The following is a 12,533-nucleotide window of genomic DNA, read 5'->3' as shown; positions in this document are numbered from 1 at the left end:
TAGGGGGTTGGTCCCTAGATAAGCCTTCTTAGCGGAAGGCACAGCCTATGCACTGAACAATTACAATTACAATAAACAATATCAGTATGTATAGTCTCTTTTGATTAGATTAGATTTCTTTACTAAAGAGACTAGTCTCTTTTGGGCAGTATAAAAAATCTATGATTTAAAATTAACGCGCCTTCTTCATCTTCTTTGATGTGAGCTGGGCAGCTCAAGCCAAGCTGATCAAATGCATTAGGTCCTAAGGGTGTGGCCTAACAAGGTTTGTTTACAAAATGGAGTTGAGGCCATTTCAATTGTTGGTCTTGAAATGACGTGTTTGTTTACAAAAGCAATAACGCCCAAATCTCAAAGTTCTCCGGATATATTGTTGTTACAGCTGAAAACTGCAAAAAACACACTAGTGAAAATTGATTTTACTCTCATGTCTCATTATATACCTCGCTATACATAGTGTGCGAAGTAGCGCGTATTATAGCGCATCAAGGTGCGTTTACAGCGCATTCCTATAACGTATAGAACGAGAGAAAATCTATTTTCGCTAGTAGGTTTTCTCAGTTTTCAGCCATAAAGAAGTAAAAAGCAATCAGCATCATCGGATAGGGGAAACTTTTCTCAACCCAAGGATGGTATTAGTTTGCGTAGGCGTGCCTTGAGTTACGAGAAAAGGGTTTCCGAAGTTTTGTTCGCAATTGCAGATGTGCTCTTTTCTGTTGTTGTTCGTGATTTGCTCGATTGGTTCCGCTATTTGACAGCTCAATTGGTTCCCGAGATTCTATCCGCCAGACTATGAATATAGCGACTATAATCTGTGCTCGTTTTGAAGCAGTTGCTGCTTTGCTTGCTTATGTGAGTGTGTAGGTGAGTGAGCCCAACAGCTCCCGTTTAATTTTGCCAGCTTTGTTTGTAACTCACACTGTCGCGTGTGTCGAAACAAACTTGGAATGCGTAGACATTGTTTTCATTTTCTTCTGTCGTTTCACTTTTTATCGCTGCAGTCTTCACTGTTTTCGTTGTGTTTTACATCATCGGCAGTGAGTTTTACGTTTTGTCTGTGAGCAGCGATTATTAATGGTTATTGTTGTTTGCCATGGCTCTACCTCTCACTGCGTGACAAAACGTTCTGTCAGCGATAGTCGGTTGATGTGTTGACGAGTGCCGAGTGAGTGTCATGATGTTTTGCATCACTTACAAGAACTTTCCTTATATAATGAGAAATTTTCTCAATTGTATTTCGTAGCAGGTTTGGCTTTCTCAGAACTAGGTAAAAAGGAATCCTGCGGTCTCACACAAACTCTTGTGCATCTGGAGAACTCTATTCAAACACGTCCTTCAACAGTTTCAGGGTTTTAGTACTGGAACACCAGTGAGGATCTTGATAACCTATTCTGGATAGAGCTGGAATAAGGGTCAATGTCGCAATGAGCTTGAACTGAGAAAAATTATCCTGAAATTTTGAAGCCTGACACCCACCCCAACGGGTCCTCGCTTCCCGGACCAGGACCCCAATACCGACAGGTCACCCTAAATCGCACCCAAAAAAGAGCAGGAATTAAGATACCCTGCCCGAAGATCTTTTAATTCATTTCTTTGCAAACCGTTTTATTTTGCTTTACCCTGCACTCAACTACTAAAATAATTCCAAAATATGTATGTTTATTTTAAACATGAAAAAAAAAAACTTAAAATAAACATATTTATTAAACCAAACAAAAATAAATACGTTTATTTTCAACACAAATATTTTTGAAATAAACGTAACATTATTTTTATTTTAAACATTGAATTCACATGACTTCAAACATGGAATACGTTTGAAATCAACCTAATTTATGTTTGTGGCCAGAACAAACTGAGTTTACGTTTAAATTTACCTCAAATATTTTTGTTACGACAATAGTTTTTTCTGCGTGATAGCATTTAACTTCAGTTTCTTTACATTATTCCAGCTCTGTCTAGCATTATTTGTTCTTCTTCTTCTTTTCCTTTCTTTAACGTCGGTCTCTGTTCCGCAATCTAGTGCCAATCACCGACGGACATCGATTGCCATCCATTGACGGCAATCGAATGTGCAGGAAGGCAGCTTCCACACCTGCGTAGGATATCGCACCCATTCACAACAACACCTATGGGCCGGGACCAACGGCTTTACTTCCCTTCCGAAGGAAGACGTGACCAGAGAGTTCTATGCCTCAGAAAAATCCCACCGACCTCTGCTGGGATTGAACCCAGACCCATTGGGGTGAGAAAGCAGTCACGCTTACCACTACACCACCGGCGCCGGCTTGCATTATTTGTTAATGAATCGTGCACGATTCCATTGCCTGCGATCTATTCTTCTTCCTTTATTTAACGTCGGTCTCTGTTCTGGCTGTTCTGCAATCGAGTGCCAATCACCGATGGACATGGAATGCTATCCATTGAGGTAAATTGGAGGCAGCTTCCACACCTGTGTAGATTATAGTCGCTATATTAATAGTCTGGCGGATAGAATCTCGGGAACCAATTGAGCTGTCAAATAGCGGAACCAATCGAGCAAATCACGAACAACAACAGAAAAGAGCACATCTGCAATTGTGAACAAAACTTCGGAAACCCTTTTCTCGTAACTCAAGGCTCGCCTACGCAAACTAACACCATCTTTGGGTTGAGAAAAGTTTCCCCTATCCGATGATGCTGATAATTTGCGTTCGACTGGCGAGGAAAGAATAATCAACGTTTTGTTCATAAAAGTTGATAGTACCTTTTCAATTATTGGTTTAAAATATATTGAATTGGTTCCGCTTTTTGATGGATCGATATTCTATCCGCCAGACTATGAATATAGCGACTATAGTCTGTACAGCGTTCAACTCAGCAAATGGTTCACAGCCTTAATGAACGGTAAGCACATGGCAGGATAACCTAATATTTTCGAATTTCAATCTCATCGTTCCCGCGCTTCGGCATGGGGCGTCTGCATTACCAATCATCGACAAGTTTGGAATAATTTATTTTTCGCTGGACCCTTCACTTGACATACACAATTCGCTAAAGCTAAACGCACTCCGTCCGTCAAAACGTTGTTTACATATCCATGCCATATGTGTGATACCGGCTAAAATTCGCGTGATAAGCAGTAATTTTTATAAGCATTTATCAATCTCTACTTTAATTACCGTACAATAATTTACAATGTTTATCCGGCAACTTGCTCGAATAGTGAACAATCAGCCAAAGCTGGTTCGAACGTACTGCAGTGATCCTGGCCGCATCGAAAAAAGTAAGTAATTCAATGACGTAAATTTGACCTTTAAGGTAATGGTCTATACATCATCCAAATCAAACATTGTAGCGGTTAACAGCGTCACGCTGTTGGGACGCGTCGGAGCCGATCCGCAGAAGCGTGGCAACGATGCTCACCCAGTGGTAACGTTCTCACTGGCAACTCATTCCAACTATCGGTACGAATCCGGCGATTGGATGCAGAAAACCGACTGGCACCGAGTTGTGGTGTTCAAACCAGCTCTGCGAGACGCGGTGATGGCTTACCTGCGTAAGGGTCAACGAACGATGGTCACCGGAAAGATTTCCTACGGAGAGATAACTGATCAGGAAGGAAAACAGCGACCCACCACCAGTGTAATTGCGGATGATGTCATCTTTCTGCAGAACCAAAGTCAGTAGAATTTGTATTGGGTATAGTTCTTCTGCAATCGCCATAAGTACCTATATAAGAATAGTTTGATGCACATTAAGTAATTAGCGATAGTTCTCTATACTTTCAAAAATAAAGTGAAAAGTCGTAAAATAGCTATTGATCTTTCAACTATGTGTTCATTTAGGCCTATTCTGCGCGGCGTGTGAGGTGAGGTGACAGTGAAGTAATGGTGAAGTGACAATTGTCACCTCGGGTGAGGTGAGTCTCCGTGCAAATCAAATGGAGAGTCACCTCACGCGAGGTGACAATTGTCACTTCAAAAGTGACAGCGTGTCACCTCACCTCACACGCCGCGCAGAATAGGCCTAATTGTGAAGACTCCTCATTTTCGAAGAATAATTTAATCGCATCAATGGTATAATCACACGTTTTTAGTATTATAATAGTCGCTATATAGCGACTATTGTGGCTTTTAGCTGTTTTTAGCTATTACCCTACTAGAAGATATGATAATGGTTGCTTATGTTCGACATAAGGTTTGGTCCCGGAATAAAAATTTCAAATTTCTTCATAATGAAGACATGATTCTGGCATCCTCAAACCAATCGAATATTAGACCATGTGGGCAAGGTTGCAAATACTCATTTCAGCTAAAATAATGTTTTTCGGAATAATAAAACCAAAAGATGGTATGATGGCATGTTTTACTTGTAACTTACAAGAAGAGGTTACAAAGTATGCGTTTGAAACATAAAACCTGTAAATTTTACTTTCTATAAGTCACAATCGGCATTCAGTTGTCCCACAGCTGTCTACAGCAGCAGTCGAATTTTTATTTCGGTGTGAACCACGCGATAGCCTGTTTTTTTGTATACTCGCTATTGCTATTATATAGTTGCTCTTTGTTCGTTGCTATCAGTTTGTGCCTTTTGTTGCTACGGTGCAAGATATGTGAAGTAAAAAACACCATCAAGTTTAGCTTCAGCCATTATGATGCTAAACCAAACATCGGAGAGATTGTAAATTTCGCCAAAGCACTCGACGCGGATCCGGCTGAAATGGAAGCTGTTTATCGCATTGGTGAGGAAAGGGGAGTCTTCATAAAGTTCAAATCAGAGGAAGCGATGCTCCATGCTCTGACATACAATTCGGAGGATTTAATCTTCCATTATGCGAATGGAACGACGGCAAAGGTACGCATGTCGCATGCTGGTGAATTTATCCAGTATGTGCGTGTGTATGACTTGCCACCAGAGGTACCGGACAACGAGCTGGATAAAGTGCTGGGGAAATATGGAAAAATTAAACGCATCATCCGGGAGAAATTTCCATCTGGTCTGTGCTTTGAGGTTTATACAGGGATACGCGGTAGGTATATATATGGATGTGAAGAAGGAAATCCCCACGTCATTGTATTTCTTCAACCGCAAAGGAAATATATTTTATGATGGCAACAAAGATAAATGTTTTCTGTGCAAGGCGGACGGACACCGGAAGCTTTCCTGTCCCAAGCGGAAGGCTCGGAAGGAACCGGAGAAGCAACTAAAGGAAAAAGGAAAGCAAAGTGAAAGAAAACAAAACAGCAGCAGTACGTATGCTGGTGTAGTGGTGGAAGGTGCGTCGTTTGTCATTAGCGACCAGGAAACGGACACGGGGTTGGAGATGTTGAATGAAGATAACGAAATGGACGAGACGACCCCGACGACCGACGAGAGTAGCGGAGAGCATGCAACGGGAAACGATGTTCAGATGCAGCAGCAGCGATCACGTTTCGGGTTCAACGAAAATGAGGAACAAATTCGGGAAAGAAAGAAGTTGCGTGCACGGGAGAAGATCGCTTTGTCGCCGCTTCGATCGCCACCCAGGAAAATCCTTTAATAATATGCATTTGTATATCTTTTGTTTGTATTTTGAGTACCAAAATTGGTATTCCATGTTACTCGGCTCCGCTAAGTTATTCTTTTAACATCTGAGCCTGCCAAATAAACAAAATGAAAAAAAAAAGTCACAATCGCTGAGTGAGTGAGTGAATGAGTGTGTGAAAAATCGCTGATTGTGACTCTCATGAAATGAAATAAACAGGTTTAATATGTCAAACACATTCTTTGCAACCTCTTCTTGTATCCTACCAATTCAAAATATGATCATGGCATCTAATTATTTCATAATTAAAAAAAAAAAACATGGTTTTAGCTGAAATGAGTATTTGCAACCTTGCATGTGGGGCATGAACAGGGTGCTGCCGGGTTGACTGGTCTGTAATCATAATATTATTATTATTATGATTCATTAGGTTGTTTAATTTCGAAAAAAAAATCATCTCGGTTTTAAATCAAGATCTCTCGAGTACTTTTTCAAAAGGAAGTATCAGCTTTTGTAAACAATGCATTTGATCGTCTGTTTAGTGTCACTGGTAGCTCGCCCACGCCATACTAACACCACTAGGGGATTTTTTTTAATTTTTGATAATCTATTAGTTGACTCGCTCCCATACAAAGTCCCACAGAGGGGCGCTAAACGACGATTTTTGCTAATCGCACTTATTTAAAATAGTTCCAGTGTACCGGCATTGGTGAATGTAAGGGGGCTCCTAATAAAAACTAACCAAGCAAATGGAACCTAATTTGGCATGTGGAGGTATAAGTAGATGGTCATAGGGGGTAGTCCCTTAGATAAGAGGGGGGGGCTCCTTATAATATAGCATGCTTTTTTTTTAATCGACGCATAAACTCAAGCCAATATTGAATCCCGAGCAAGGGCGGGCACACTCAGCTAGTTACATATAAACTCCAATCATCCACTTGAGTGACATGACCTTCAAACCGAGCTTTAAGGTGTTTCGCTGTGAGATCCTTATTCTCGTAACCACTTTGAAAATTTAAGTGCACGAATATCAGCTTCCTCGAAACGTACCACATTGAAATTGTTACTTCACGTTTACTGTATTGCAGCATACATGAAGTAGCAATTTCAGGTGAAATGGGGCATTAATTTCCGAGATTTGTGTAATTGAACATTCGAAGTGGAAGTGCATGAATAGCCTACGGGGCGGCCATTTGTGGACTCTACGAGAAATCACCTTAAACACTATATATATATCAGCACAGACCTCATATAAATCATTAACCTTCATAAACTTTCAGTGAAATCCGAGGTAAAATCATCATAGTAGAAAAAGGTGAGTTTGGTAGTGATAGTAGTACCACAAACGAAGTGACAGACGACTAACTGGCGAAGAAATCGATTAAAATAATGTGGTTCACTGTAATAGAATTTTCTTAGAAGCTTGTGCTATCATCCACCAGGTGGGATATTATTTTTGTTTTGGTTTTGCACAAAGTTGATTTTGTGTACAATGATTCTTTGACAGTGTGCAAAGAGTGTATCATTTTATCATTTTTTTTATGCATTTCAGTTTTGAGTAGAGTGAAAGAGATAGAACCAAAACATTCTAGTAAATTTGGTGAAAATGCTAGTTCAATCGAATAGTAGTGTTGCCATATGGTACAATCCAGTAGTAGTGGTGTTGCCATGTGGTACACTGAAAAATTGCAATAGCAGGTTAGTCACCAAAGTTTTCGAGCCGCTCCGTCTGTCACTTCGTTTGTGGTAGTACCAACAATCAATACGAAACTAACGATTTTAAATTGGCTCACCACTTTAGTAGCCTATTGGTCCCAAGCAAACGATTAACGTACCCTATTCTAGTTGAAATTCTATTACTACACTATGTTTGTTTTGATTCGCTATGAAAGTTTGACAGATAACATCAGGGGTGTGTGGATTCATGCAGAACATGCAGGGGTGAGTGAAATAGCTTGGGACTGCTTGGGACCGTTGTTCTGGTACTGAGTGAGCCAAAAATAATAATGATTTTCTTCGGGACCCAGTGGTCTTAGAGTTACCTCTATGGTAGTACCATAGAGGTAACTCTAAGACCACTGGGTCCCGAAGAAAATCATTATTATTTTTGGCTCACTCAGTACCAGAACAACGGTCCCAAGCAGTCCCAAGCTATTTCACTCACCCCTGCATGTTCTGCATGAATCCACACACCCCTGATGTTATCTGTCAAACTTATCTGTTCTGGTACTGAGTGAGCCAAAAATAATAATGATTTTCTTCGGGACCCAGTGGTCTTAGAGTTACCTCTATGGTAGTACCATAGAGGTAACTCTAAGACCACTGGGTCCCGAAGAAAATCATTATTATTTTTGGCTCACTCAGTACCAGAACAACGGTCCCAAGCAGTCCCAAGCTATTTCACTCACCCCTGCATGTTCTGCATGAATCCACACACCCCTGATGTTATCTGTCAAACTTTCATAGCGAATCAAAACAAACATAGTGTAGTAATAGAATTTCAACTAGAATAGGGTACGTTAATCGTTTGCTTGGGACCAATAGGCTACTAAAGTGGTGAGCCAATTTAAAATCGTTAGTTTCGTATTGATTGTTGGTAGTACTTAAACCACAGACAAACAGACATAACACTCGAAAGTTGTTCATCGAACAAGCATTTAACGGTCAATTTAAAAGTATCGTAGTTGGTAGTACTGCCACCTGTGGCGCGCATAGTCTATTCCCTTGCGTTTGACGTTTACACACTACCGCCATCTGTTCAGCGTACTACCCACCACAGTGTACTCAACAGATGGCGGTAATGTTTAAGCGACGATGTTTTACAGTGAGAAATATTCAATGTGTTATGTCTGTTTGTCTGTGCTTAAACCATACATAGAGATAAGTTAATGTACCACAACCTGGACGGCCCTTTGCTCCTACCCGGGGGAGGACCCGGATATGATCACCCATGTGAGTCTAGAGTATCGCACGAGCTGACGAGTGCAACGATGGATAGTAGGTGTATAGACTAGGGGATTGGTCCCTAGATTAGACTTAGCGGAAGGCACGGCATATGTTCTGAAAAATTAACAATTCAAAATGTGGCCCTTTTCACATAACAACATGTGAAAAGGGCATACAAGCTTTTTGTAAACAATCATTTGTAGGCCCTTTTCTCGCCAACCGAGGGCCGCCCACGCAAACCAACGGAAAGGGGATGCTTCTCTGACCCGCTAATGTTGATGGTTTGTGTTGTTGTCATATGGGTGGCGAGAAAAGGGCATAAGAAGGCTTGTTTACAAAAAGCTTGTATGTCCTTTTCACATGTTGTTCTTGAATTATAAATACAAATACATCCCAAGTAACAATTTTGGTTTTATGAGGGTTCTGTAGACAATGATTTAGTCTTGTAGAATGCTATAAAACCCCGATAAAACCTGCAATGTTACTTGGGATATTAAACTAATTTTTCGGCATAGGTAGCTTTTTTACACATCTATGCCAAGTGGCAATATGCCAAATGGGGTACTCCTCTAAGACATTCCCCCGAACATCTTAACCTTGAATATATCTAAGAGGAAGAGGAGACAACTGGCTTCTTACTCTTTTATCTCTATCTTTCTATATCTATCTCTATATATACCTATCTCTATCTTACGCACTTCAAATCGGCCAATCACGAGCTGGTTCAAGTTTGACAGAAAAGTTGTTCGTTTTCGCCTAAGAGGAAGAGGAGACAAAACGGGGGAGTTCATACGGACATTTTATTTTTAATTAATTAGTACGTCTACTTTGCAACATAATGAACGCTATAGATCCTCTTTCCCTATAAAGGCTGTGAACCATTTGCCGAGTTAAATTTAACTCGTGGTTAAAAGTGACATTTCGAAAGTTATTTTCTATGTTCGAAAATCCCCGTGGTGTCGATCGACCGGTTTTTAACCAACGGTTGTCAAAATTTAACTTTTTGTCTGTCAGAAATAACAAAGCTCGGATAGCAGGGTTCATCGATAACTTTCCATCTGTCAAATTTTAACTAAAAGTTAAAATAATCCACCAAATGGTTCAGACCCAAAGTATACTTTATACCCACTTGCAAGCCCACTTGGCATACGAAAACCGTAAAAAAAAGTTCCAGTGAAAAAAATATGACTAGCAGCGCTCTCCCGCCTTTCTCTTATTTTACCGCTAAAAATTCCCTCTCACCAACCGGTAGATTCTCTCGCACTGATGTCTGGTAACCCGATGGCTTGCAGCTTCGTCAACCGCTTACGCCGCGTTCAGTCTGTAGAAAGCCATCGGCCGGTTAAGCGTCTAGTCTTCGCAAATCTCGTTCCGCTCAGTATTTCCTTTGAAGCTCCGTGGTGTGAGTGAATTTTGCTGCTTTGTGTTTAAGCAAACGAAAAATAACGGAAGAAAATAACATTTCTTGCCAATTTGAGATAAATTCGCCAAGCGAAAAGTAGCCTGGAGTATAGAAAAATCCGTCTCGAGTGCGACCGAGTATCGATTTTTGTCTCCCCCGGTGCAAGTGTGTGGTAGTGTTAAACGAGCCTTTTCCCCGTGAGTGCGTTAGCAAGCAAGAAAAAAAAGATGGCAGCCGTTAGTTTCGACGAGAAAGTCCTCGCCGCAAAGACGATCATTTGCGATATCGAGGGTACTACCTCTTCCATCAGCTTCGTCAAGGTAAGTGCAGCACTTCCGGTTTACTGGGGAAGGGATTTTAAAACACGGGTTTGCCAAAAGCTCATCTTCATGACGCTTTCCATATTTCCCCAAGTTTCCCTTACTTCTGGAGTCGCAGAAGGGCCGTCTTTTGTTCGATCGGTGCTCCCGGCTTATGAAAAATGTGCTGCATGTTCCGGGAAATTTGCACCGGATGTACCACTTAGCCCAAGAGTGCAGATATCTGAACATCGTGTGCATGTGGAGAGCCATGAACGTTGCAGGGAAAATGGTGGATACGTTGATTTTTCACTGGCAGCAGCTAGCTGCAGATTCCTCTCTTCAGTGCGGCTGTTGGGGTGTCATCGATCGGCTTGGGGCTCCGGCTCCGCCGCTTCTCTCTCGCACACACGTTAGCAATTTCATTTTCTTCTCAGTTCTTTTCTCGCTCGCTACATCACCCACTACCTGGATCGATAGCAGATCTTCAGCGTTCTCATTCAAATAGATTTACATCTTCCTCTAAATTGGCTGAAACGAACATGAGTATTCAGGTAAAAATTTGAATCCTGACGTTTGGACACGACCGGCTTTCTTCGAGAGCTTTCCTGAGCTCGTTAGCACTTCTCGCTGACACCTGCGGGGAATCAGTTCGACAGTGTTGCCAGTTTTCGTAATTTACCGTTATTTTGCCTCCCAAATTTCTCTCAAATAAAAACGCACTCAAATAAACAATGCAAGCTGGTAGAGAAAACATCCCTCTATCTGTTGATGTCGTTACTTTGAATGTTTCAACTTTTATTCGCGAGAAATAGATGGTCATTGCCATTGTTTACAAAATCACTTTCACGGATCTAAGATAGGGCCCATCGCTAAAACTCTACTATTTATCAATTTTATCTAGATGAACGCATTGGGACGAAGCTATTGGATATTTTTGGTCTCTATTGAAAATTTAGTCGATTTCTGAATTTATGTATGGGCCCAAATTAGGCACATTTAGGTCGACATTACATCGATTTCCCTTAAAGAATTGTTTTCCTGTTCAGTACATCGCGTTTGGAAATGTTCATCTTTTTCGTATAGTTGGCAACACTGATCAACAACTTTGGCTTCTGCCACGCATACAGGCAAACGTTTGTGAGTTCTGTATGAGTGACTCTTCCTACACCGGTACACACGGAATTCAAGTAGTTCATAAGAAAAACTTATGTTGTGTGTATGAACGTTTGAACAGAATGATTTTTTAGCGAACTCCTACACTAGAGGAATAATGAAGATTGATTTTGTAAATTTTATATATATATTTCAACGCAATGTTTAAGAAGACACTAGAGTTCAAGCAATTCTAATGTTTTACGTCTTATCTACGCCCCCTCAGGTTCATACATAACTTACTGGTCGTGTATGTTTGAGAGTCTATAAAGTCTTAATTTTGGAGCTCTTGGCTTTATGTTGTACATTCCACAAAAACGAACATGTTGCGGTATCGTTTCGCAAAATACCTAATCTTTGACGATGAATAAATGAAATTATGATGAAACTGAATTTCCTCTGCTCTCGTATGTGTTACCCAATGGCATCAAGAATACAAATGTAGATATTTACTTATTATTTTATTTAAAGGTATCTATCCTGTATTTTAAGAAAATCTAACTACATAGGAACTAAATTTTACGCCTAGCTAGCTCCTACAGAATTGCTTTTCATAAATAAAATATAACGCAAATTGTAATGTTACCGTTCTAAGGGCAAGGACATACATGCGTACATAATTTCTTCTCTTCCCTTTTGAATACCTACTACATCAGCACATCATGCTCTCCCGAAGGTTCTTCCCATCTTTCTGCAAAGCATTGAACCTCCAGTACAATAAAAACCGGTTCGTTGCTTTTCTCGTTCTCGTGGACTTGGCTCTTCTACTCTTGGTTCTTCTCCTCTCCGCAGTGCGCTTTAAAGTAGTTTTCATCTTCCAGTTCGTTGGTGGGGATTTGCCAACATTAACCATGATAGAAAGAACGACACACTCTGGCCTCTTCCGCTGCCCTCATCTCTGATTTCTACCCACACAGTAAGACTGGAGCAAGCTAACAGAAACAGCATAGAACTTTGTACTGCTGCTGATGGCTGTCGTTGATGGTTACCGGCCGGCCGGCCGGCAGGCAGCGCATCAATTCTGTGTCGTCGTGAAACCAGCTTGAATGGCTCTTCTTTTGGCGGCCCTTCGATGGTGGGTGATAGAAGCCAGGCGATGAAAATATAGGTATAGTCCATGAAGGAAGGTGCACAGCAAATTTCTGATATTGGTGGCGCTCGCGCTTGTTCTCCATGCGTCTGGTTCGTTCATCTGGATGTGTGTCTGTGTATGTGTTCGTCGATT

General features: G+C 41.0%; 2 protein-coding genes across 3 annotated transcripts in view; both read left to right on the top strand.

Moving 5' to 3' along the window:
• Positions 1-3,122: 3,122 nt before the first annotated feature.
• Positions 3,123-12,533, top strand: part of mtSSB (mitochondrial single stranded DNA-binding protein) — a 363,002-nt gene continuing 353,591 nt past the window's right edge. Inside the window, exons 1-2 of one of the 2 annotated variants that reach the window (XM_065235051.1) lie at positions 3,123-3,265; positions 3,338-3,686. In XM_065235051.1, coding sequence (XP_065091123.1) covers positions 3,178-3,265; positions 3,338-3,669 — 420 coding nt within the window. In that variant the 5' untranslated portion in view covers positions 3,123-3,177 and the 3' untranslated portion in view covers positions 3,670-3,686. Of the gene's footprint in view, positions 3,266-3,337; positions 3,742-12,533 lie in introns of those variants that run through there. The other variant, XM_065235050.1, reaches the window with a different exon arrangement.
• Positions 9,762-12,533, top strand: part of LOC135712068 (enolase-phosphatase E1-like) — a 45,930-nt gene continuing 43,158 nt past the window's right edge. Inside the window, exon 1 of the mRNA XM_065235052.1 lies at positions 9,762-10,174. Coding sequence (XP_065091124.1) covers positions 10,082-10,174 — 93 coding nt within the window. The 5' untranslated portion in view covers positions 9,762-10,081. The remainder of the gene's footprint in view (positions 10,175-12,533) is intronic.

The sequence above is a fragment of the Ochlerotatus camptorhynchus genome, unplaced genomic scaffold (genome assembly GCF_037179485.1).
Source record: "Ochlerotatus camptorhynchus isolate MF236.1 unplaced genomic scaffold, CSIRO-AGI_Acam_v1.1 ptg000457l, whole genome shotgun sequence".
NCBI lineage: Eukaryota > Metazoa > Arthropoda > Insecta > Diptera > Culicidae > Ochlerotatus > Ochlerotatus camptorhynchus.
Note: the sequence above shows the minus strand (reverse complement) of the source record. Positions and strands in the feature narration are given on the sequence as shown.